This window comes from Eubalaena glacialis, chromosome 4, assembly GCF_028564815.1.
Source record: "Eubalaena glacialis isolate mEubGla1 chromosome 4, mEubGla1.1.hap2.+ XY, whole genome shotgun sequence".
NCBI classification, from domain to species: Eukaryota; Metazoa; Chordata; class Mammalia; order Artiodactyla; family Balaenidae; genus Eubalaena; species Eubalaena glacialis.
The window spans coordinates 134,514,314-134,537,527 of record NC_083719.1 but is presented as its reverse complement, the minus strand read 5'-3'; the positions used below and the strand labels follow the sequence as shown (position 1 = coordinate 134,537,527).

Genomic DNA, 23,214 nt, shown 5'->3' with positions numbered 1-23,214 from the left:
CATATTTAGCTCTTTACATGTTTCTGTGGGACACAGAAGTCCTATGCCAAGGTATCTTAACTTTTTAAGTCTTTGCTAGGGGTCAGTAAGCTAATTTTAAGGGATAGAGTAAATTAACAAGTCTTTCTTGCTGTGATTCCAAAAAGCCTGAGATTGAAACATTCTATGTCAGCTTTTTAAAAAAGAAATTTTTTGAAGGTAGTATTTCTCATGTCATTCTCTTTTGTGTATTTGTTGGTCAGTGGGTGTTTATTTTAGTCCTCTCTATTCATACTGTAATCTCAGCTTCCTTATCTTCCATCCCCCCCTCTCTGTTACCAAGAGATCATAGATTTCATTTATGTATTCACTGGTCAGTTATTAAATACCCATTTTATGTGAGGCATTCATTGTTACGCACTGAGAGGGAAATAAAAATGCATAACATATAGTACAGTCAATTCTGATTATTTGAGGTAGTTATGTTTTAAAAAGTCACTGCAAACACTGAACCTTTGTTCATAGGGGAAATACAGGGTTAGTTTCCTGTAGGCCTCTGGTCACATTTTCATCAACCAATTAGTAACCTTCTTTTATGTGTGTTTCTGTTTAAAGATGCCTTCTTTAATACGTGTATTGTTGATTCATTAACATTGAACTCAGGGCCAAGTACACTATACTGCATGTCTTATCTTACATAGGTATTTTCTCTGTAAGGCACATCATAACCTTCTTACTTTTAGAAACACTAGACAGCACTTCAGCAGTCAGCTTGGGGGCCATATTAAACAATGAAATCAAGAAAAATCATAAAGATGTGAAAAAACAACACTGAATAGACCAGAGAAAGGATGCTTGTTTACAGTACAAGAACTGAAACAAGAAGACAGAGCATCACCTTTTTGACCTCATCTGGGAATGCATGATAGATGACTCAAATGTTTTGCTGCACTCTTCACAAATGACCACAAAAGCACTGTGAATATTGATTTTGGTGTTAAAAATACATTTCAGTGAGCAAATAAACTAACAGAGTTCTCAAATAATCAACTCTACTTGCTTTTTAAAAACTTACATTGTATTAAGGGAATTAAGATAAATTCATACATAGTCATTGTACGGGCAGAATATAATTCATAAGAGTTATAAATGTAATGTTTATTTCTTCATAGGAAAGGGAGACTATGGGCTGGAAAGAGTCAGGAAGGCTTCATTTTTGCATCTTTGTTTAAAACTAGGCTTGATTTTAACTGAAGAAGAGGTGGGGATTCCAGGAGTGAACAGTTACTCAGGTAAGAAAGTAAAGGGCATGTTTAAATTCCAACTAGTAATACAGTATGATTATCCCGTAAAGTAAATGAAACAGAAGTAGTGGGAGAAAAGGCTAGACAGATAGGTTGAGTCCAGATTATGTAGGTCCTGACCACCTGCATGATCAATGAGGACTTTTTTTAGTCAGAGGAAAGAAGCTATTTAAGAATTTTAATCCTTTTGTTTAATTAGTCAATAAATATTTATTAAACATCTGCTGTAACCAAGCCTGTTCCTGGTACTGGGGATTTTAAGTGAGTTAGACAATTTGTGTCCTCTGGATGTTTTCAGTCTAGAAGGGGAGACAGGCAAGTAAACAAACACATCCATTATATAGTGCACTGGTTTTAGTTTTAGTTCAAGGTAATAGAAAGCACATAATGTGCTTTGCTGTGTAGAGCACATAGGTAGGTCCCCAGAGTTGAGGGAAGATTTCTTGGAAGAAGTAGCATTTAAGCTAAAATCTGATGATAAGGTGGGATTAGGTGGGGGGATGGGATGTTTGGGCAGAGGATTTAGAAACAGAGGGAATAGCATGTGCAGAGACCTGGAGAAAATAACAGTGATGGGACTGAAGAAATAAATGGGTATCTCATATGAAGGAATGTGGACTTCATCTTGAAGGTAATAAGGAAAACTTTGCTGGATTTAAAATGGGAGCTGAGATAGATAGGATTTGTATTTCAGCAAGAGTTCACTTTGTTTCTAGCCTGTTGGAAGATAGAGGGGAAGCAGAGAGACTGGTTACAAGGTTGTTGGCAGGAATCCCTGTGAGAAATGGTGGTCACCCTGGACCAAGGTAGTGGCAGTGTGTGTAGCTAGAAGTGGGTGGACATATTTGAGAGATACTTAGAAAATGGGGTTGAAAAGACCTGGGAATTGATTGGATGCTAGCTAGAAGACGGGAGAGAAGTAATCAATAGTGATGTTCAAGCCATAACCCAGGATGGTACCACTGTACAGGAGGAGGAAGATGTTTCAAGGGGAAGGTGGTAATGAGTTTGTGGTAGACTAACATGACCAACACTAAATACTAGGAAGATGAATCTGATTGTGCTTTGGAGGATGAATAAAAGGAGAATACACCTGAAATGGAGAGATCGTTAAATGCTTTTGTAGGAGTCTAGGCTAGAGGTAGTGCCTGTATTTTTAATGCAGATTGAACAGGTTTTGGAAATTAATGGGAAGTAGGCATTGAGGGAAAACTGAAGATGACTCTAGACATCCCAGCAACTGCACCCAGCCTGCCCAGGTTTATGATGTGCCCTGAGATCATATATCAGGATGAAAAACAGTGAAGCTGCCTTCATGTTGCTACCTCGCAAATACGTAGGAACTAACATTTTATTGTTAAAAAGCAGCTCTAATTTGTAAGAATAATCATTTTTTTCCCGCTCTTGGGACTTTCTTTTGGGGTATCTCATATATGTATTTAATTGATCCTTGTGAAAAATGTTAGCTCTGCATGAGGGAGCCTAGAAAAGCAGCTACCAGTGTGAGAGTAAGGGGCTGTGGGGAGAGGCCATCCATCTCTTTTCCTGAGCTCTTTGCTGTGGTTCTTCTTGTTCAGCTGTGCATTATAAAATATCAAAAAATAAGTAAAATATATAGGAAATAAAGATGTTTAACATATGGTTATTAAATAAGGATTAAGAAATTAAAACTTGAAGCTGAAATAAAGTGAGAACTTTGAAGGGGTTGGAACAAAGTTTTAGAGTTTTTTAAAACCCAATGCAAAAAGGACTTTACAAAAAGAGTAAAACAGATGAGTCTTAAAATAATATTGAGGGAATTCCCTGGCGGTGCAGTGATTAGGACTCAGTGCTTTTCACTGCCAGGGCCTGGGTTCGATCCCTGGTTGGGTAACTAAGATCCTGCAAGTTGCATGGCACAGCCAAATTTAAAAAAAGAAAAAGTATATGTATAACTTAGATCAACAATAAAGTTCAATCAAGGGTTTTTTTTTAAGTGTGATAAAAATAAATAAGTAAAGCAAGGTAAAAGGCTGAAAGCAAGTCAACAGATAAGAGTTTAAAAACATAAAACGTTTTCATTAGGTTAAAAATGAGAAATAACAGATACTAAAAATAATGGTAAGGTAAAAGGTATCAACTGACAATATTTTTGGAAGTTTGGAAAAAAGGGCCTTTTTAAAAAATACATCAAAGTGGGTTTCTTGGGACACTTTCAAAATGTCCCAAGGGAAAAGGTGTGTTGTCCCCAAAGTTTTAGAAATGTTTAATATAGTCCTTGTTGGAGACTCATAATGCACATGAGAATAGTAAAGTCTCCAACAAGTGTTGCAGTAATAAAGTTGCCTTTGTTTTACATAACATTTCCTAAACCTTACCATGGAACGCATTTCTCACATAACACCTATTAACGTCTCCCAGAGTATTTTTCACAAAACACTAGAGTACTGTTTCAGAAGAAAACAAAAAATGAAAATCTTAACAGTTACAGAGATACGTGACAAAAAAGAAAAAGTCAGCTGGAAATAAAATGGTTTTTGGTTGGGACTGGCATTCATTCCTTGGGTATGTCTCTTGTTGAGGCAGCAGTGTTCTGCAGGAGCCAAGGGGCAGAGAGCAACCTGATACCTTTTTACCTTCTGGCCCTCCATCCATAGCTGTCTTCTTAGAAAGCTTTTTATCTGTGCAGACAGAGCATTGATATAACACACAGGCTGCTGAGGCAGGGGAGTGAAAGCTGATCCTCCTCCAGCCAATGGACACTTACCTAGCAAGTGAAAAGAAGTTTTATATACAAGTACTGTTTTTCTTTTCTTTAAAAAAAAGATCATGTTTTTTCATTGTGTAAGTGAAATTTTAAACAAATGTGCCTCCACCCCAACACTTCTTATGGGCATTTTTCCTTTAGGCTTTGTCCACACGCACATGTGTTTTTATATAGTTGGTAGTAGTTAATGTTCATACAATTTTGTGTTGTGAGAGCTTTTTTCTATAGCCATGAAAGGAAGAATTTCCTAGTGGTGGCTGCCTCTGCCTGTTCTGTTGCTACATTGTTCCAAGCACCATTTCTGCAACATCTTGGGAGCAGCTTTTCATTCTGCTTCCCTGAACCACTCAAAAAATCTTCCCTTTTTCCAGCCTCCCCAAATCTTACTGCTGCCAGAGTGCCTCTCTGGAAAATAATAACTCCTTAGCATTGTGGGACTAGCCTATGTTGGGACAGCTTTTTTCTAAGCCTGTCGTCTGCTGCCCAGGTCATGTTAGCAGTGCTTATGCTAGAGAGACATTAGAAGGGCTTCCATATAAACCATCAAGACCCGTGAACATCCAGACATTTCCTAGTATAATGATTTTGCTGTTATAGAGGAAACAGGATAGAGAAACTGGGTGTCATGGCTTTTCTAACATCCTTTGTTCAGCTAGACACCTCATGGAGTGAGTTACATGGACCTTATTTTTGGTACTTTGAAAGCTCAGAATTCTGCAATTTTTTCAATATCCCCAAATTGTAGATATAAACTTCATGCTAAATATGTTTCTTCTTATAGTAGCTTAAAAGTCTGTTTTTCGTGTAATTTGCTTTGGGATGTGTGGCTCCAGTAGCTGATATTTATGAGTTAGTTTAGTGAATCCAAAAAAATGTTAGAGACATTATCAGATGATGTCAGATTACCACTACAGGAGAAATTGCTGCTTAATGTAAAAATAAAACCCTGGCTCATGGTTGGTGGTGTACCAAGATTAAAGAGAGTGAACTTCAAAATACCAACTCTGTTAAGCATAAAATGGCATTTCTGTGCCAGGGCTTGTATTGATACTTGTCCTGTCTCTTAGTGAAACTCATTTCCAGATCTTTGGCCATTTTTAAATAATAGCCATCCTGCCTTGTTGTATAGTTATGTGCTCGAAATCTTCATTTCAGTGTGCACACCGTGGGTCAGATAGGCTGCCAATTACCGTGACTGTAAAGTCCCTCAGCAGTGAATGAGATGGGTAAGTAATAAGTATTAGTGCCACTGTACTCTAAGGGGCCATATAAAGAATATTTCAAACTAAAAATGATAAATACTGGCAGAAAAGTAACCATGTGTGCTAAATGCTTTACATGTCATTTCATTTAATCTCTGTAATACATAGGAACTACCTTTCAGATGAGGAAACTGAGACACATCAGTGGTTGATTTGTCCAGGGATCAGAGACAAGATATGGGCCCTATTCATTTCTAATAAATTATTGATCAATTAATATACATATTACTTTGCTTTTCTACAAAATAACCATAAAAGATGAATCAGATCATGAAAATACATAGATGTGCAATGTTTTCCTCTAGTGTGGCCTTGTGTTTTGGAACAGTTCCTGGAGTCAAGGCTTATTTTAATGTCTGAATAAGGGCTGCTATAAAATGGATTATGTAATTTGCTATTGCTAACCACTGAAGTTGTAAGGAAAGGGAAATAGTTTTACAGTTTCTTTCTCCCACAGGTCATAATTTAGTTGTGGACATCAGGATGTTTTTCTTGGCTTATCTCATCCATGTAGTTTTCCTTTGCACATCTGTTACATAAATTACTAAACTATTTTCTTGAAAAGTTGCCAGTTTAAGTCACACTTAATAGTGATCAAGGGGTCGGTACCTTTTGGAAAAAAGAATTAAATGACAGACTTTGAGGGGCAGAAATGCAACTACCATCCCAATTTAAGTATTTTTTTGTTTTGGATCAATTCCTGTATTTTTTTGAAAATTGAAATAATTATATGTGGTTTCTAGTGTTTCCCAAAAGACTTTATGTTGGACTATAAATATTTAATGATCTTTCATATAAAATGAGGTATTTTAGTTACTGCTTCTGTAAATTATCTTTCCAGTGATCAATTTATGTATACATTCTAGTCTGGTACAAAGTTTGCCGTTTGAAATTAAATTTGGAGTATTGACTTCTTTAATGATTATTCATCTTATGTACCCTTACCTTGAATTCTACATAAACCATAAAATAATGATTTTTCTGGGAGTTTTTTTTGGGGGGAGAAATTCATAAGATTTATTATTTCTGCTAGTTACATGTTAGGACTACTTTATACTTAAATGATGAACAAATCAGTTAGGAATCTCAGAAATTTTAGATGTGGGTCTGGTTAGTTTTGGCTTGTGCAAACTGATACTGAATCAATACTGGAAATTTTCGTGGAATGTTCGGTAAACTGTTACATAAGCAAGGGCCCAAGTATTTTTTTAATGCACATTGTGAAATTGTGTGGATTTGGAATGCTGGTTTTTAAGCTTGAAATCTTTAGATAACGATATCATTTAGAATACTGATAATCTGTAATGGCTGTTTTTAGAGATTGGAAGAGAAAGTACGTTATAAATCGGTGTCAGTTACTGATAAAAGTTCTTAGATAAAATTTTTTTGCATTACATTTCCTACTGTGTGACCGTTCTCCTTTCTGAATTACGGTAGAGTCTTGATAGATTTTTCTGTTCAGAGTTTTGACTTTTTAGAACAGATCTTAGAAGATTTGTTAACAGGAAATAATGTATAATTTTGTTATGATCCAAATCTGACTTGCAGTATGGGAACTAGTCACTTAGCTAATAAGCCAGTCACTGGCATCCACCTTGCAGCTCAGCCCTGTTGTGCTCCAGTTCTGGGGCTGTGGTAACACCTTAACTTTTTTTTTGTGAAAAACGACTCAAAAGAAAGCCAACCTCTGGTACTGGTATTGAATGTGGCAGAGCCTAAGAAAATGATGATTCACAGGCAGAAAATAGAAGTTTTACGCATATTTAAAGAGGAACACATTGGGTTTGGTAGTACCTTGGACTGATGACACAATCAAATCCATATGGAATCAGTAAAAGAAATTTATGGAAAGTGTTCTGCCATGCAAAAGTTTCTCACCCAAGAAATAAAATTTAGTGAATCTAGATATTGGTTACCCTGTGTTAAGGAAGTATAATATGCACAGGATACTTTAATTTTTGATTGAATCTGGGAGATTGTCAGGAGTCTATATTAACATTTTTATTTTCACAATTTTAAAGATACACAAAGGTCTTCAGCTCATCTTTCAAGAATGTTAGGGATTTATTATAGTTTCTTCTACCTGCAAAGTAGTGTTTAGTGTTTATTTTGCTCTCTGTTTGCCCTGTCCCCCCCAGAATGAAAAATACTTTTATAGAAAACAGATTTGTAGAATTTGTCTTTCCACTTTATCTGTAAGTAGTACAAATGCAGTGTAAAATTTTGAGTTAAGATTACGAGAATATTGAGCCGTATCTGTCAACAGTGTTCAGTAATAGTAAAACATCACAGGTGATTAAAATTCTATAGTTCATTTCTCCACCCCATGATAATACTGGTCTGAACTATTTATTGAAATTGAAGGCCAGCATCACTCAGAATGGATCAAAGAATTTGGTAGTAGAATTGATGTGAGAATAGCTTTTGATTAAGAAAAGAGTATATAGTCCTTAATTTTCTTACACCTTAAAACAATTAGAATTTCAAAAATAGTTATGTCAGTTAGGAGTACTTTTCATAATAATATGTGGGGAGGGAACAATTAAAATGGTGTTTTGAACAATACATTTTCTGTGGTTTTAATGTCATATAGGCAGGCTGCTTGAGTTTGGACTTAGTTTTTCTGTCTGTGCCATGTTTTTAAAATGTATTAGGTATCTAGTTATAGTATGATCTTTGTAACTTGATCTTTAAGTATCTAGAATTATTTTAAAAGTTAGAAGCTTTAAAAAGGACTATGGGACCCCCTTCCTCTCTCAATAAAACCTGGCAGCAGATTGCTCTTTAATATTTATTTGGGTTTAATTTTTTTTTTTTTTTACTGTGATAGCTAAAGGAAGAGGTATAATATTTCAGTGCATATTCTTGTTGATTATTTTTAAAAGTAGCAAGTTAAATATTGTAGCATTTAGCATTTTAATGTTCCCTCTTGAAAAGTGAAGAGGAAAACAGAAGGTACATAATCCAGCACAGTCCTCCGTGTAAATAGGTGAAGTCATAAATGATATGCACATGAGCATACTACATACCTATAAGTGGATTGAAATAGGATATTTTTTTTTAAGTAAGCAGGTTATTCTTTTCTGAAATCTTGTTACTGCAGAAGAATGGTTGAGAGCCTCAGATTTTAGATGTCTTCAATTTCAGTTCTTTCCTATTTAATCTTTACCTTGCTTTTAAGAATATATGTTTAAGAGGGGGTACATTGGTTTCCTTCTTTTCAACTGGATAGTTTGTTTTTAATTTTACTAAAACCAAAGAAAATGTAATTTCCATGACCGAGAATACATCTTTTTAAACATTAATTCAGCATTTAGTTCTTTTTTTTTTTTTTTTTTGGCAGACCTTGCGTTTTTTGTTTTTTTTTTTAAACATCTTTATTGAAGTATAATTGCTTTACAATGGTGTGTTAGTTTCTGCTTTATAACAAAGTGAATCAGTTATACATATACATATGTTCCCATATCTCTTCCCTCTTGCATCTCTCTCCCTCGCACCCTCCCCATGCATTTAGTTCTTTTAGTAGCACAATTTGTGATGTCATCTTATATATTAATTAGTAGACTTTTAGCTCAGATGATACTGCTAATTCTCTGATTTTAGAGCATTACGGCATAATAGAAAATGGGCTACATTTAATTAGAATTAGAAAAACCTAACAAAATTTGGACATCTATTGCTGTTTACTAGTCATGTGATCCTGAGTGTAAGTTTATTTAAACTTCTCTACTAAGGAGATGCTATTAAATATTTTTCCCTCTCTCCTCACTCAAATTTTTAAATTATTTATTTTTTGGTAGGGGGGGCTTTTGCTAGTAATGGCAGCATGGTAGCACTAGAGAGGAAGTGGCAAGCATCAGGTTTGTTATTTGTTTCTTCTGTACTTACCAATATTTCATTAGTTTTCTTATGATACGGATGGAGTACTGTAGTATTTTCCTTGTTTTAGCACTGTAGCTATATAACTATGTTACTGTATAATCAAATATGATAGTAACATCTGCTTTAGCAACATTAATTCTTCTACTGAACCATTGCTTGTGTTAAGACATAATTCATTGCTTTGTGTTTCATTTTCAGATCAAGAAAAGGCTTTTTGTTTTGAATGGGTAGCAATATGAGTATTGAACCTGTAAATGTTCAGCTTGCAAATAAGGGTAATGTGGTGAAGACCATCATCCCCTGATGAAAAATAAATGTCACATGGTCCATTATCTAGCTTTTAGAGCAAGTATTCTTAAAACTGTTTCTCTGCTCTTTTGGTTAGAAACATTTTTAAAAAGGAACAGATTTTCCTGGCGTAAGTAATTTGTTACCTGAGAAAACTGTCTTTTTCAGTGTTCATTTTAAGGGTGTTTTATTGTTTTTAAAAAGTTTCTTATAGATTGATATTTTTAGAGGGAGCATAATAGTTTTACCTATATCGTAAAAGTATCTTCTGAAATCTGTGGCATTAAGATCAAGAGGTCACTTTTAAATATAGATTTTTTTTTTTTAATATTTTTATTTATTTATTTTTGGCTGCGTTGTGTCTTTGTTGCTGCGCACGGGCTTTTCTCTAGTTGGGGCGAGCGGGGGCTACTCTTCGTTGCGGTGCACGGGCTTCTCATCATGGTGGCTTCTCTTGTTGCGGAGCACAGGCTCTAGGCACGCGGGCTTCAGTAGTTGTGGCATGTGGGCTCAGTAGTTGTGGTTTGTGGGCTCTAGAGCGCAGGCTCAGTAGTTGTGGCACACGGGCTTAGTTGCTCCGCGGCATGTGGGATCTTCCCGGACCAGGGCTCAAACCCGTGTCCCCTGCATTGGCAGGCAGATTCTTAACCACTGTGCCACCAGGGAAGCCCTTAAATATAGATTTTAATGTTGGGAATTATTCTTCCCTAATACAGTTGTTTTTTGTTTTTTGTTTTTTAATTATTATTTATTTATTTATTTTTGGCTGCATTGGGTCTTTGTTGCTGCATGAGGGCTTTCTCTAGTTGCGGTGAGTGGGGGCTACTCTTTGTTGCAATGCACGGGCTTCTCATTGCGGTGGCTTCTCTTGTTGCGGAGCCCGGGCTCTAGGCGCGTGGGCTTCAGTAGTTGTGGCACGCAGGCTCAGTAGTTGTGGCTCACGGGCTCTAGAGCGCAGGCTCAGTAGTTGTGGCGCACGGGCTTAGTTGTTCCGCGGCATGTGGGATCTTCCCGGACCAGGGCTCGAACCCGTGTCCTCTGCATTGGCAGGGGGATTCTTAACCACTGAGCCACCAGGGAAGTCCCCAGTTGTTGTTTTTTTTTTAAATCACATTAATTTCAATATTAGGTACCTAAGTTGTCCCTGTGGTTTTACACACATAGCATTTGGTATACATATTTTAGTTTGTATACATATATTTTAGTTACTAGTTTGCTACACTTACTAGCCTGATAACAAGACATTGGAAGTACAAATAATACTAATTTGGTCTACCATAATGCTTGTTTGCCTATAAATAGTTAAAATGTTGCTAATGATGATATAGTACTCGATTTGTATTCTTTTTTTTTTTTTTAATTATTTATTTATTTATTTATGGCTGTGTTGGGTCTTCGTTTCTGTGCGAGGGCTTCCTCCAGTTGCGGCAAGTGGGGGCCACTCTTCATCGCAGTGTGCGGGCCTCTCACTATCGTGGCCTCTCTTGTTGCGGAGCACAGGCTCCAGACGTGCAGGCTCAGTAGGTGTGGCTCACGGGCCCAGCTGCTCCGTGGCATGTGGGATCTTCCCAGACCAGGGCTCGAACCCGTGTCCCCTGCATTAGCAGGCAGATTCTCAACCACTGAGCCACCAGGGAAGCCCCTCGATTTGTATTCTTAATGGCATTTTAATACTTTTTCCTTGGTTACAACATAATGTTCATAGGGGAAATTTTGGAAAATATAGGAAAAAAGAAAACACAGTTTGAAGAAAAGAAATACATTATTTAAAACATTACTTTGAATGCTGTATTTGTCTCTGTCTCTTGCTGCCTCTGTTTTTCTGACTCTCTTGTGTTTGTAAGTGTGGATGTTCGTATGAAAAAACACAAGTTTAACCGTCTAATAGAAAATACTGCTGAATATTTTTTCCTGAGCTCGGAATGAATAAAGTCTTTATAATAACTTTAAAACAAAAAGAAGAAACCATATTAAAAATACAGACCCATTTGATTCCATTTTGTTTAGAAAGAAGTAAAATTTAAAAGGCAGGCTAGGAAAAAGGCTTCTTACTAAATCTGTTTCAATTTTCGTATTCCTTTGTTAGCAGTTAAGACTGGATTATACCTGTACTTTACCTTTTCTCCTGGTCTGTCGTTTTGTTTTAGCAAAGCATATTCTTGAACTTTTGGCAGGAAAAAAATACCGTTAAGACTATTCAAGTTTTTTCTTGTCAGTCATTTTACTGATTATTCTTAATGCAGATTAGAAGAATCACTGACCATCTATAGGTAAAGCTCCATTTTAGCTTTTACTTTCAACCAATTTTGCCTCTAAAACCTGGACCCAAACTGTTAACAAGTAAAATAACTTGATATTTATCAGTAGTGACCAGTGAAATAAGCAGAAAATGGGGAATAAAGAGGAGGGCCCAAATGAACACTAATCATTAACAAATTGAATAATCAACCCTTGACGTAATTGAATATTGGCTGTGTTCATATAGCCATAGAAGCATGTGTACAGGACTTGAGGATGGTAACTTTTAGTAGTTAGCATTAAAAATCCAATTGAGTGAGTAGTGCTGGGTAGTGCAGAGTTAAGTACTCTCTTTGGGGACTCTTAGTCCTGTCCTACCTGCCTATTGCTGGGGTGCTGTGAGGAGTACATGTGAAGTGTGTGAAAACACTGGTTTGATTTTAATTGTGGATTTTATCCTTATAAAAAAGCAGTGGTTCAATATTACTGTAAGGTAAAAATCTTCAGAACATGAGCAGCTTCTTATATTCTTCACTCTGGTCACTCCCTGGTAATTTCCTTTAATTTTGTTTGCAGAACAGATCCTTTACCTTTGTCTGAATTTTGTGTGTTTTAAAAAACTGATGAGAGATCCCCCTCTAGTGTCTGAATTATCCATTCTTAAAACATTTGTGTCAATCGTAAGAAGTTTTAGGAATTAAGCTGGCTGTTTTTTCCTTTCACATCTGGACATAACTTTTTTTTTTAACTTTTCTTTTTTGGGGGAGAGGGGAGGAGTTATTTTCCTTTCTTAAAAAGGGCACTGGAATTATGGGTAGGGTGTGGATTGAGGGCAATAGAAAACATGGGAAAGGAAGGATCAAAATGCCATTTCTACCTTTTTAGAAACAGTTATTTTTAAATGACCTGGAATAAGGCCAAACTATACAGTGTTGTTTTGTTTTAGTTTACATTTGTTTCTGAATTAAGTGCAGCTTAAAAATACTTTGTTTTGGAATTCTTTATGCCATCAGATCTCATCTTGAGCGTTCCAGTTTCTGGAAAGCAGCGGTATTGTTGGAAAATGGTTTTAAAATAGAGCCTGATACTCTTCATGGAGGTGTTCTAACTTTGTTACTTTTTGTTACTATTGTTGCCATATTTTTCCATGTTGTTGCCATTTTATATTTTATGTTATGTGTTCTAATGGCAAGTTGTGCTTTTACATAGTTCCCATTGTTTCTCAACCAAGGAAATAAGGAGATTCTTAAGCTATTGGCTCTCTGCCACCTCTTCCTCTTAAACATACAGCACTCAAACACATATAGGCCTTCAGCTAAGAATCTTGTGAAGGGTTAGGGAAACAGGACCTTTCTCATTTGACCCATGGGCTTTTGTAGCTTGAACAAGGAAAGTAGTGTTCTGAAAGCTACAGCATTTATGAAGGCTCTAGCAAAAATATTTCATGTACATGGACTAGAGATTAACTCTTCATGTTGTTCTCCAACAAATTAAACAGTGCAGTTTCAAGTGCATTCTTGGTCATGAAATGCTTGGATGAATTATAATCCTAATTGCTATTGTTCATTCCCACAGCTGTACTTTTAACTGCCGAAGCCGTGCATTCTTCAGCCAGTAAGATAAACAACAGCATTCTGAAATCCGTTATTTTGTGGCATCTTAAATTGAAAATATGTCATTGGCTGCCTTAATCTTATTTTTGTTCAATTGTTAGCAAAATTAGAAAAAAATGTTACTATTTCTTTATATACATAAAATTTTTGTTAATAGAATGATTATGGGGTATTTATAAAAATCCATTCATTAATAGTCTTAAATTTTGAAGGAGGCAGTGGAGACCAGGGATTTATTTTAGTGCCATGGAAATAATTTGTATTTGTTATCAAACAGTTGATAGTTTAGGAGGTAGCTTTCTCTAAGATTTGAAAGAAAGTAATAGGATTTCGCTTTTCTACCTTAATAGAACAGTATTCTGAATGTAAATCTAGAAGCCAGATTTATTCTGTGATTTGGCAAGTCATTTATATGCATAATGGTTCCTTTAAAATGTGAACTGTTTATTAACTGAAGTATTTGTAATAAATTTGAAATTTATATTTGAGAGATTCGAGTGCCAATTATAACCAAACCTTCCTTATTTAAAACAACTTTTTGATGACTGAAAAACCGTACAGCAAAAGTGGGGTAGATATAACTAGTAAGAGTTACCAATTTTTTTATTTTTTCACTATTTCTAAAACTCAATTTTAAGTGGAAGATTTGAATTACCATATTTACAGGCATCTGTTATAACAATTGTTCAGTAATAATTGGAGCGGTACATGTCAAATGAGTACTACTATAATATGTCACATTTCCACAGTATGTACTCCTCAGAATGTCTTTGAATTCTTCAATCCATATAAGCATGAGAAATTCTTTTTTAACAACCACACATTTTGCCATCTCATATCTTAATTGTAAGGTATTCTTTTCAAAGTTAGTTCTTTCTTATAAAAATATTACTTAATATTGGTATTTTTAAATTCTAATAGGTGATATTATCTCCAATAGCTAACTTTTATTGAGCACTTCCTATGTATGTCAGACACTGTACCATTGTGTATCATTTGATATGTTGTTACCCTTTGAGATAGTAGTAGTATTCTTCCTTATTCCCATTTTACATTTGAGGAAACATGAAGAGAAATATTGAGTTGGCCAAAAAGTTCGTTCAGGTTTGTCTGTAAGATCTTACAGGGAAAAACCCGAACGAACTTTTTGGCCAACCCACAAAATAATTTTGCCACAGATCACAAAGTAAGTTAATTGGAGTCAGATCTTTCTGACTCCTAGAATCCATGTTCTTGACCACTGCTGAAGTCTTAAGTGAAAGTTAAATACATTATCATACAGTCTCCAGATGGAATATTGTGTAGCCATTAGAAATGAGGGCTGGGACTTCCCTGGCGGTCCAGTGGTTAAGACTCCGCGCTTCTACCACCGCAGGGGCACGGGTTCGGTCCCTGGTTGGGGAACTAAGATCCCACATGCTGTGCAGCGCGGCCAAACTATAAATTAATTAATTAAAAAAAAAACAACCACTGAGGGTTACAGTGACTACACAGTGACATAGAAAACGCATGTGGTACAGTAAGTGAAAAAAGACAAGGACTACAGTTAAATGTTCATAGTGGTTCTAAACATCTTTAGACTGTTATCTTTGATTTTTCATTGCTTTTTTTATACAGTATAAATAACAGCTTTTATATAATTTTGCTCATTAATTTAAAGAATTTCTGTGAACAGGAAACCTAAGACTGCATGTAAACCAGGTCTGGTCAGCAAAATGACAACTTAGCTTTATAATAGACTGTAGCATGTTCAATTTCCTTTTTAATTTGACCTAAAGCCATTTTTTACTGGACTTATGCCAGCTCTAATGTAATCTCTCATCTGTATTCTTGAAGCCTAATGGAATAGTAAAATCTTCTTAAAGATAACTTAAATGTGTTATATAGTGTCCTCAGGGTAGCTTGTGCACAAAAGATGTTTTCTTTCCCACCCTGTAGAGGTATCTCATTAGGACACCCAGTAGTGTCATTATTAAGTTTTCATGTGTTTCTCAGTTTTGATGCTAATCTTTGTGCGTATGTGCATGCATTTTTTTTCTCTGCAGCACCAATGTGGTTATGAATTATTCAGAGATAGAGTCTAAGGTTCGAGAAGCAACGAATGACGATCCTTGGGGACCTTCTGGGCAACTCATGGGAGAGATTGCCAAGTAAGTGATAATTTGACTCAGCAGTGCAGAAAGAATGCAACTATCTTCACCCAGAAATGTGAAATTTGCTTTCAGTTTTAAACTGTTTAGCTGCCAGATAAAAATTTTGCATATAATCATTCAGATATTAGTGGGGGAAGTTTCACAGAGGATCCATTCCCCTTAGATATTAGCTCAGAAAAGTAAAATAAAATTTTTCTTTTTCAATGAAGTTTAGACAAACTTTGTTAAAATTTTGACAAATGCATATAAAATGACTTAAAGCTAGGAAAATTTTTTCCTGATGAACATCTGGACAATTATGCCAGTGAATGAAGGGCTTGTAAAATATGATATTAATTAGTGGGACTTATGAATGTGCTCGATATTGTATAAAATATAAGAAAGATATTTTTAAGGAAGCATATCTAAATTTTTTTGAATTAAAATTATTAATTTTTTAAAGCTCTTTAGGAAAACACAGAACAAGCCTGCCATCTACTGTCAGAATTAACACACTGAAAACTCTTAAGGAAAATTATTCTTTTTTCAGGGCTACATTTATGTACGAACAATTTCCAGAACTTATGAACATGCTTTGGTCACGAATGTTAAAAGACAACAAAAAAAATTGGAGAAGAGTTTATAAGGTATGGGTTTTAGTCTGTATTTATTATTTGACACGTTGAAGACAAATGCTTGAAGTTTTAAGGTGTACATACATAAGTGATTATGAAGGATGTTGAATCCTAGAATAGAATATTCTAAAACATTAAAAGAAGTAGATTTGCTGTTTGTGTTCTGTTTTCTAGTCACCATAAACAACTCTTCATATATTTGTGCATGTCGAAAGTAATGAATCTATAGTAGTATGCATGTTTAGTGTATGAGCAGTTAAGATGAAAACCACCCTCTAATATGGTTTGTCATCTCTACATAAAAATTTGCCAGTATTATTACAGTATTGTGCACCAAAAGTATGTGTTAAATTTAAGTATAACAAGAGATTCTAAAACATTAAAATTCTAACATTTTAAAATTTGCAAATATGTACTGTTTTGTTAGATTCTTTTCATTTAATACTGATCTCATCATATGTAGAATTCTAAAACAAGATAGTAATCTGTTCTTCCATCCCCACGATATTTTCTCGCTGCTGAGAAAGTTTTTCTGTGCTTTCCAAAATGGTGTTATTATATTTATATTTGAAATTTTGAAAGCAACGTTTCTGGCTTTTAGTATTGAAAAATCAGTGCTTTATTTAGTTCCATGTTTTTGATGTTGTTTGTTTCCGAAAACATTCACTGTCATTCCTTTAGCTTATACAGTAGTAGTGATGAAATAGTTTAAATTTCTGTAAATTAATTTTTTTTAATTAGAGCTTTTTGTTTGTTTTAATAATTCTTGGGTAAACTACTTTTTTAACGAATAAATTCCTGGTAGAATGAGGGTTTTTTGCCCCTCAGTTTCTTCAACCTAACTAGGTTTTCATAGATCTTTATGTGAGGTTTGTTCCAAACAAAGTTAAGTTCAGAATTCATAATTCATTGGTTTTTAGTGTATTCACAAAGTTGTGTAGTAGTTACTAATGTCTAAACCAGAACATTTTCATCACCTCAAAAAGAAATCCCGTAAACATTCTTTTCTCATATTTGTTGGCAGCAAGTTTTTTTTTTCCTTTGATTCTTTTTTTTTTTTAATGTGTCAGCATAAATCACGTTTTTAGCAGAAAATATCTATATTTTCCAAAACAAGCAGCAAGTTTTTTAAACAAAAGCCACATCATAAACCTCCCAAATTAAATTTTATCCGGGAAAAATGCTGTGAGGTCATATAATTACCAAATAATTGTTCTCTTTAAACTGATGTTTCTAACACTAAAACTGAACCAGCTTTCTAAAAGCTTAGTGTTCATTTATATCATACATTCAGATATTTAACATCTAAGTTTTTTTTTTAATCTTTTGACACATGTATCCAGTGGACAGTTTATAATTACTTATTACGCTTGGTATAAGAGGAACTTTAAATTGATAATATGAGTTTTTAAAGGTACTTTTAAAGTCTAATGTAAGGTAAAGAACCCCACACACACATACACACACAAAGATTATTTATTTGCTAATGTTAGAATTTTTTTTTTTTCAGACATTTACCAGAGCTCTACCAGAATTTATTTCATTAAATCTCATTTGGTGCTTTGTATTTTTACAGTCATTGCTGCTCCTAGCTTACCTCATAAGGAATGGATCAGAGCGTGTTGTTACAAGTGCCAGAGAACACATTTATGATTTGCGATCCCTGGAAAATTACCACTTTGTAGGTGAGCAATAGAAAAACCTTATAAGCAAATTAAAACAGTAGTTGGAGTTGTCAGTCACCTGAACCAGCTTAGAAGCTTCTCCGCTCTAATTAGAATGTGACTGTTGCTGGTTGTGTGACGAGTGCAGAATCCAAGACGTGGGGCCCTAGAGTATTAATTAGTGAAGACAAGAACTTGCAGAAAAGACTGGCTAATAACAACAGAACCAACACAACATGAGTGTTCGGGTTTATATTAAAATATGCACTGGAGACTGGTCCCCTGTGGTGTCCATAAAGGAATAGCTTTAATCATACGGGAAGAAAAGGTTAGAGCTCCAAAACACACACATCTGTTTGAAGCTGGGGTTTTTTTTTCCTCCCACCAAATAATATTTACTGTGCAAAGGCAGCAAGGCCAGAGTGTGTTTTGAATGTGAAAGAGGATACAGAATGAACCACATTTCATTTTGTAGCATACCCCAGTTGAAAGCACTTTAAAAATTCAGTTTTTCAGCTACACTAAATCCTGGTAATTAGTGTTTCCAAACTTGTATTGGGGAGACGAAGGCGTTTGGGTGCTTTTCAGTCATTAAAATGTACGTTTTGTTTTGTTTTGTCAAAATACCATAGAAAAAGAAAATAACATTTTTGGATATTAGTCCATTTTGTATGGTTATTATTAGTAATCCTTTTTAGTGGATCTTTAATTGATTTTGCATAGAACCGTTATCTGTGGTCCTTTTTAGTTCATCCTTGCACTCTCTTATAAGGCAAAATTGCATCTCAAGACTTAGGATTTGATGAGGGAATGACAAAATTCAGTAACACAATTTGCCTCTTTTTATTCATTTTAAAATATTGAAGTTGGTTTCTTGTGTTGAAATTTTCATGTCTTTTTTGTATGTGTTAAAGGGTTTGATACATATTAACTGAATTCTTAAGGTTTTGTTTCTCCCTTACCATCCTCACAGATGAGCATGGCAAGGATCAAGGTATAAATATTCGCCAGAAGGTGAAAGAATTGGTTGAATTTGCCCAGGATGATGACAGGCTTCGTGAAGAGCGAAAGAAAGCAAAGAAGAACAAAGACAAATATGTTGGGGTTTCCTCAGACAGTGTTGGAGGATTCAGATACAGTGAGTATCAAAGACAGACTGGCACCTAAGCATCAGTTTAGCTTCTTGGGTGTATTTTAAGAATCATTGAAATACAGAAGACAAAAATGCTATTTTGAATACATACAATACTGAGATATACGTAATACTCATTTTGGCTCCTGTAGATCTTAGGAATCTTTCTATTTTTTACTTTTGTGGTTCAAGAATATGATTTTAACCGTTAAGCATTATTGAATGACCAAACTTTAAGTTGACATACAGAGAGTAAAATAGATATATGCCCTTTCCTGTTGGGGTTCCCATTCTAAGCAGAAAAAAGGATTTCTGTAACTTACCGTGTAGAGCATTAAAAAAAAAGTTCGATGAAGAGATTCATCCTCCTAGTTCAAAACCAGTTTAGTTCTATTTTTGGCCAAAAATAGAGCTACAGGTTAGTCCATCCTCAGTCTCTTTCCTTAATTAAGCACTGCGTTAATTTGACGTAGAAAAAGGTAACTGACGATACCATCAGTTTTTTGTCTAGGCCTATCACTGTATTGTTCCTAACGTATTTAAGAACGGCTAGAACATTCATCTCTCATGTTTATTTTATTTATTTATTTATTTATTTCGTGAATTATATCTTAAATTTTATTTATTTATTTATTTATTTATGGCTGTTTTGGGTCTTCGTTTCCGTGCAAGGGCTTTCTCTAGTTGCGGCAAGTGGGGGCCACTCTTCATCTCAGTGCGCGGGCCTCTCACTGTCGCGGCCTCTCTTGTTGCAGAGCACAGGCTCCAGACGCGCAGGCTCAGTAATTGTGGCTCACGGGCCTAGTTGCTCCGCGGCATGTGGGATATTTCCAGACCAGGGCTTGAACCCGTGTCCCCTGCATTGGCAGGCAGATTCTCAACCACTGCGCCACCAGGGAAGCCCTCTCATGTTTATTTTTAATGTAATAATATGGTTTTCCTAAAATAGATGACTAGGTAGGTGCTTGAAACAGATACAGAAAATAAGAACTCTCTTTCACAGGATGTTCCTTTGGACTCGTTCTGTCTTCTGTGAACACGGACAGTCCCTTGTCATTTTGTATATCCACAGACAGGCCAGTGCCGCGTATACTTAGCAGCTGCATATTGGGGCTCTCTAACTGCCCCCCAACCATATCTAAGTTTGTTTATATTTGAATTATACTGAGATCTTGTAACTCCTTCATTGTAACTGTGTAAAAATCTTCTATTTCTTACCTTGCGAGTATCTATAAAATGTCTTCGCTCCTTTGCTCCTCTGCTCTCTTGCCCTCAAATTAAAAATACTGCACTTAATTGGTTGATGTTTCTAACAGCAGAAAAATTCCTTTTTTTAATGTCCCATATCACATTTAAGTCAGTTCTTGAATTGGGCAAAAGTGTTTCTCTTAAATAAATCACATAAATATGTTTTGGAGTTTTTATTTGTTTAGGGGAGTAAGAAGTCTTTTAATTATTTACCCAAGTTAATATTTTATTCTTTAGATTTTTCAAAGTAGCTTTAGCAGTTTAATGTGTTTTTGAGTAGAAAGAGCTGTTCTCCACTCCTTTCCTCATTCTACTTGCTAGTAGTCCTTTTTTTAATCAGCACAATATATAATTAGATAAATTTAGACAATTGAGTAAGTTTTTAGACTTAGAGTGAACTAATTACATCATCTGCATTAGAGATAGAGTTGAATGTCCTGTGTATCTGCATTGCCTTCTTTTATAAATTATTTTTAATGTTATATATATTATTCAGAGACTTAACCAACTTTAACTATTTTACATGCTTTTTATTTTGACGTTAGATAATGTTTTGCCAATATCCAGTATCTCTGGCACTCATTTAGTATGATGTCCACCGTGCTAATTTAGTTTTCATCTGCTTTCATTTATCCTGTAAATTTGTTTCTTTTAAAAGTCTAGTTCATCACATTGTTATTGAAGTGTACGTATACATTGTTGGAGAGCCATTCATTTTTATAATACCATCCTGGCTTAAATTTTGTCTAGAAAACATTTTGTCATGTTCTCTTTAAGTTGGTGGTCACTTTCAGATTTAGTAGACGTATTTTTAAATCCTCAAACTCTCACAGAAAATTTTGGCTTTGCAGTTTTACTGAGTAATTCAGCAAAATGGTTTTGTTCGATCTCCAGAGGGCATGTATGCCATCAGAACTTGTTAACCAAAGTTTAAACAAAAGCTCAGTTATCTACCTTTTTATTATATTGCTGTTTCCCGTTGGTCTTTCCTTTTTCTCTGCACCCTGCCTTAATTTTCGGTCTTCTTTTTAACCACACGTGATTTTTCTGCACCTTGTACTCTTGCCTCTTAAGTTGAGTTTGGACATGGAAATGGAAAAGGTTCCATTTAGTGCCTGTAATTCCTATCTCTTCTTTAGGCCCTCAAAGTCAAGGACTAAAACAAATCTTGACACTTTGGGGCTTTTTTTCACTGCCAGTGATCTACTATCTCCATTATCAAATTCACACAGAGGCTCCCTAGGTTTTGCCAGTCCCAGCATAATGTTTGGACTTGGTGTTTGAATAGATCATCACTGTTCTGAACTGCTTGAGCATATTTCATGATTCTAGTCTGTATAGTTTTTGGTAGTTAGAATATTCTTTTCTTTTTAAAATAATTGAAGGGTGCTTTCCCATGCCATGAAGTACATTTATTTTTCTAGTTTGATGGTAAAGAATGACAGTTATGAGTCTTTACAGTATATTGGGATATGTAGCATTCAGAGTAGTGTTTCCTATAGTTTGTGTTTTGTAAGAGATTGTTGCTGTCCAATGCTTTTCTAATAATTGAAAAACCATTAAGAAATGGGAATGAAATATAATACATTAAGTGACTTTTGTGAAAACAAAAGATTTCCATTTCTCTTTTGCTTATATAGCTTGTGTTGGTTTTTGTGTTTTCCTCTACTCCTTTCAGCAGCCCTTAAGAACTTCCTGATATGCTGTGCTGTGCATTAAGGTTGTGTTAGTTTTCATAAACAAAAGCTTTTGAATCTGCATTCCTGCCACTTAATGACTGGCACTACATGCTGTGCCTTGCTGTAATTGTGTTGATTCAGCACTGTGGGAGCTTTCTGTTTTCCTTTGAAAACTGTTTTATTATGAGGAAAAGCTTCAGAAATAAGGACTATAGACACCTTTTGAATTTAATGTCCTTAGAGTTGCTTCTCTTTTTAATGCTTTATATAGGTGAAAGATATGATCCTGAGCCTAAATCAAAATGGGATGAGGACTGGGATAAAAACAAGAGTGCTTTTCCATTCAGTGATAAATTAGGTGAACTGAGTGATAAAATTGGAAGCACAATTGACGACACCATCAGCAAGTTCCGGAGGAAAGATAGAGAAGACTCTCCAGAAAGATGCAGGTATTAACACTTTGTCTCCTGGGTCTCTTGGAAAGGGTACTAAATAGACACAGCTGGGTCTTGGGTTTTTTTGTTTATTTGTTTTGGGTGTTGGCATTATCTGAAATTCAGCTTTATTTGTTTGTTTCTTTAATAGATTTTATTTTTTAGAGCAATTTTAGCTTCACAGAAAAATTGTGCATAAAGTACAGGGAGTTGCTACATAACCCCACCTCTCCGAGTGCAAGAATACATGCACACACACACAGTTTCTCCTGTTATTAACATCTTGCATTAGTGTGGTACATTTATTAACAATTGATAACCAATATTATTAACTAAACTCTTCAGTTTGCATTAGGGTTTACTGTGTTGTACAGTTGACAAATGCATAGTATCCACCATTACAGAACCATACAGAGTAGTTTCACTCCCCTAAAAATGCCTTGTGCAAAAATATGGAACAATTCATGAATTTGCATGTCAGCCTTGCATGGGGGCAGGCTAATCTAGTTCCCTGACGAGGGATTGAACCGAGACCATGGCAGTGAAAGTGCCAAGTCCTAACCACTGGACCGCCAGGGAATTCCCAGGTCATGCGAATTTTCGCTGTATTGTTCCAGTTTTAGTATATTTGCTGCTGATTTATACATATATATAGTGTGTGTGTGTGTATTTACACACACACACATGTCATATATACAGTGCAGCTGTTTATAAGATGCTATGTCAGACATTATTTGCATTTAGTATTGACATACTTTCCTTGTCTGTGGCCATTTATTTCTAAAATTGATCACATTTCCTGTATGTTTTTATTCAGGCCATTTATTGGAATTTTTTTTCCCAGTAAGAACTTTGACAGCTTATTTTGCAATTGGGCATCTGATGATCCAGGGATCTAAGGTATTGCTGAGGGATAATGAAGTTTATTATTTTATTAGATTTAAACAAAAGTTAGGGGGTTGAAAATTCTTCCTGTGA

The 23,214-nt window shown here is 35.3% G+C and overlaps 1 protein-coding gene and 1 pseudogene across 3 annotated transcripts in view; one reads left to right on the top strand and one right to left on the bottom strand.

Annotated features, from left to right (window-relative positions):
* CLINT1 (clathrin interactor 1) overlaps positions 1-23,214 on the top strand; it is a 66,639-nt gene that overhangs the window by 22,610 nt on the left and 20,815 nt on the right. For all 3 annotated transcript variants that reach the window (XM_061189919.1, XM_061189918.1, XM_061189917.1), the window contains exons 2-6: positions 15,358-15,462; positions 15,995-16,091; positions 17,656-17,764; positions 18,717-18,881; positions 22,074-22,251. In XM_061189919.1, the coding sequence (XP_061045902.1) occupies positions 15,358-15,462; positions 15,995-16,091; positions 17,656-17,764; positions 18,717-18,881; positions 22,074-22,251 (654 nt within the window). The remainder of the gene's footprint in view (positions 1-15,357; positions 15,463-15,994; positions 16,092-17,655; positions 17,765-18,716; positions 18,882-22,073; positions 22,252-23,214) is intronic.
* LOC133091595 (U6 spliceosomal RNA) lies at positions 22,683-22,883 on the bottom strand (annotated as a pseudogene).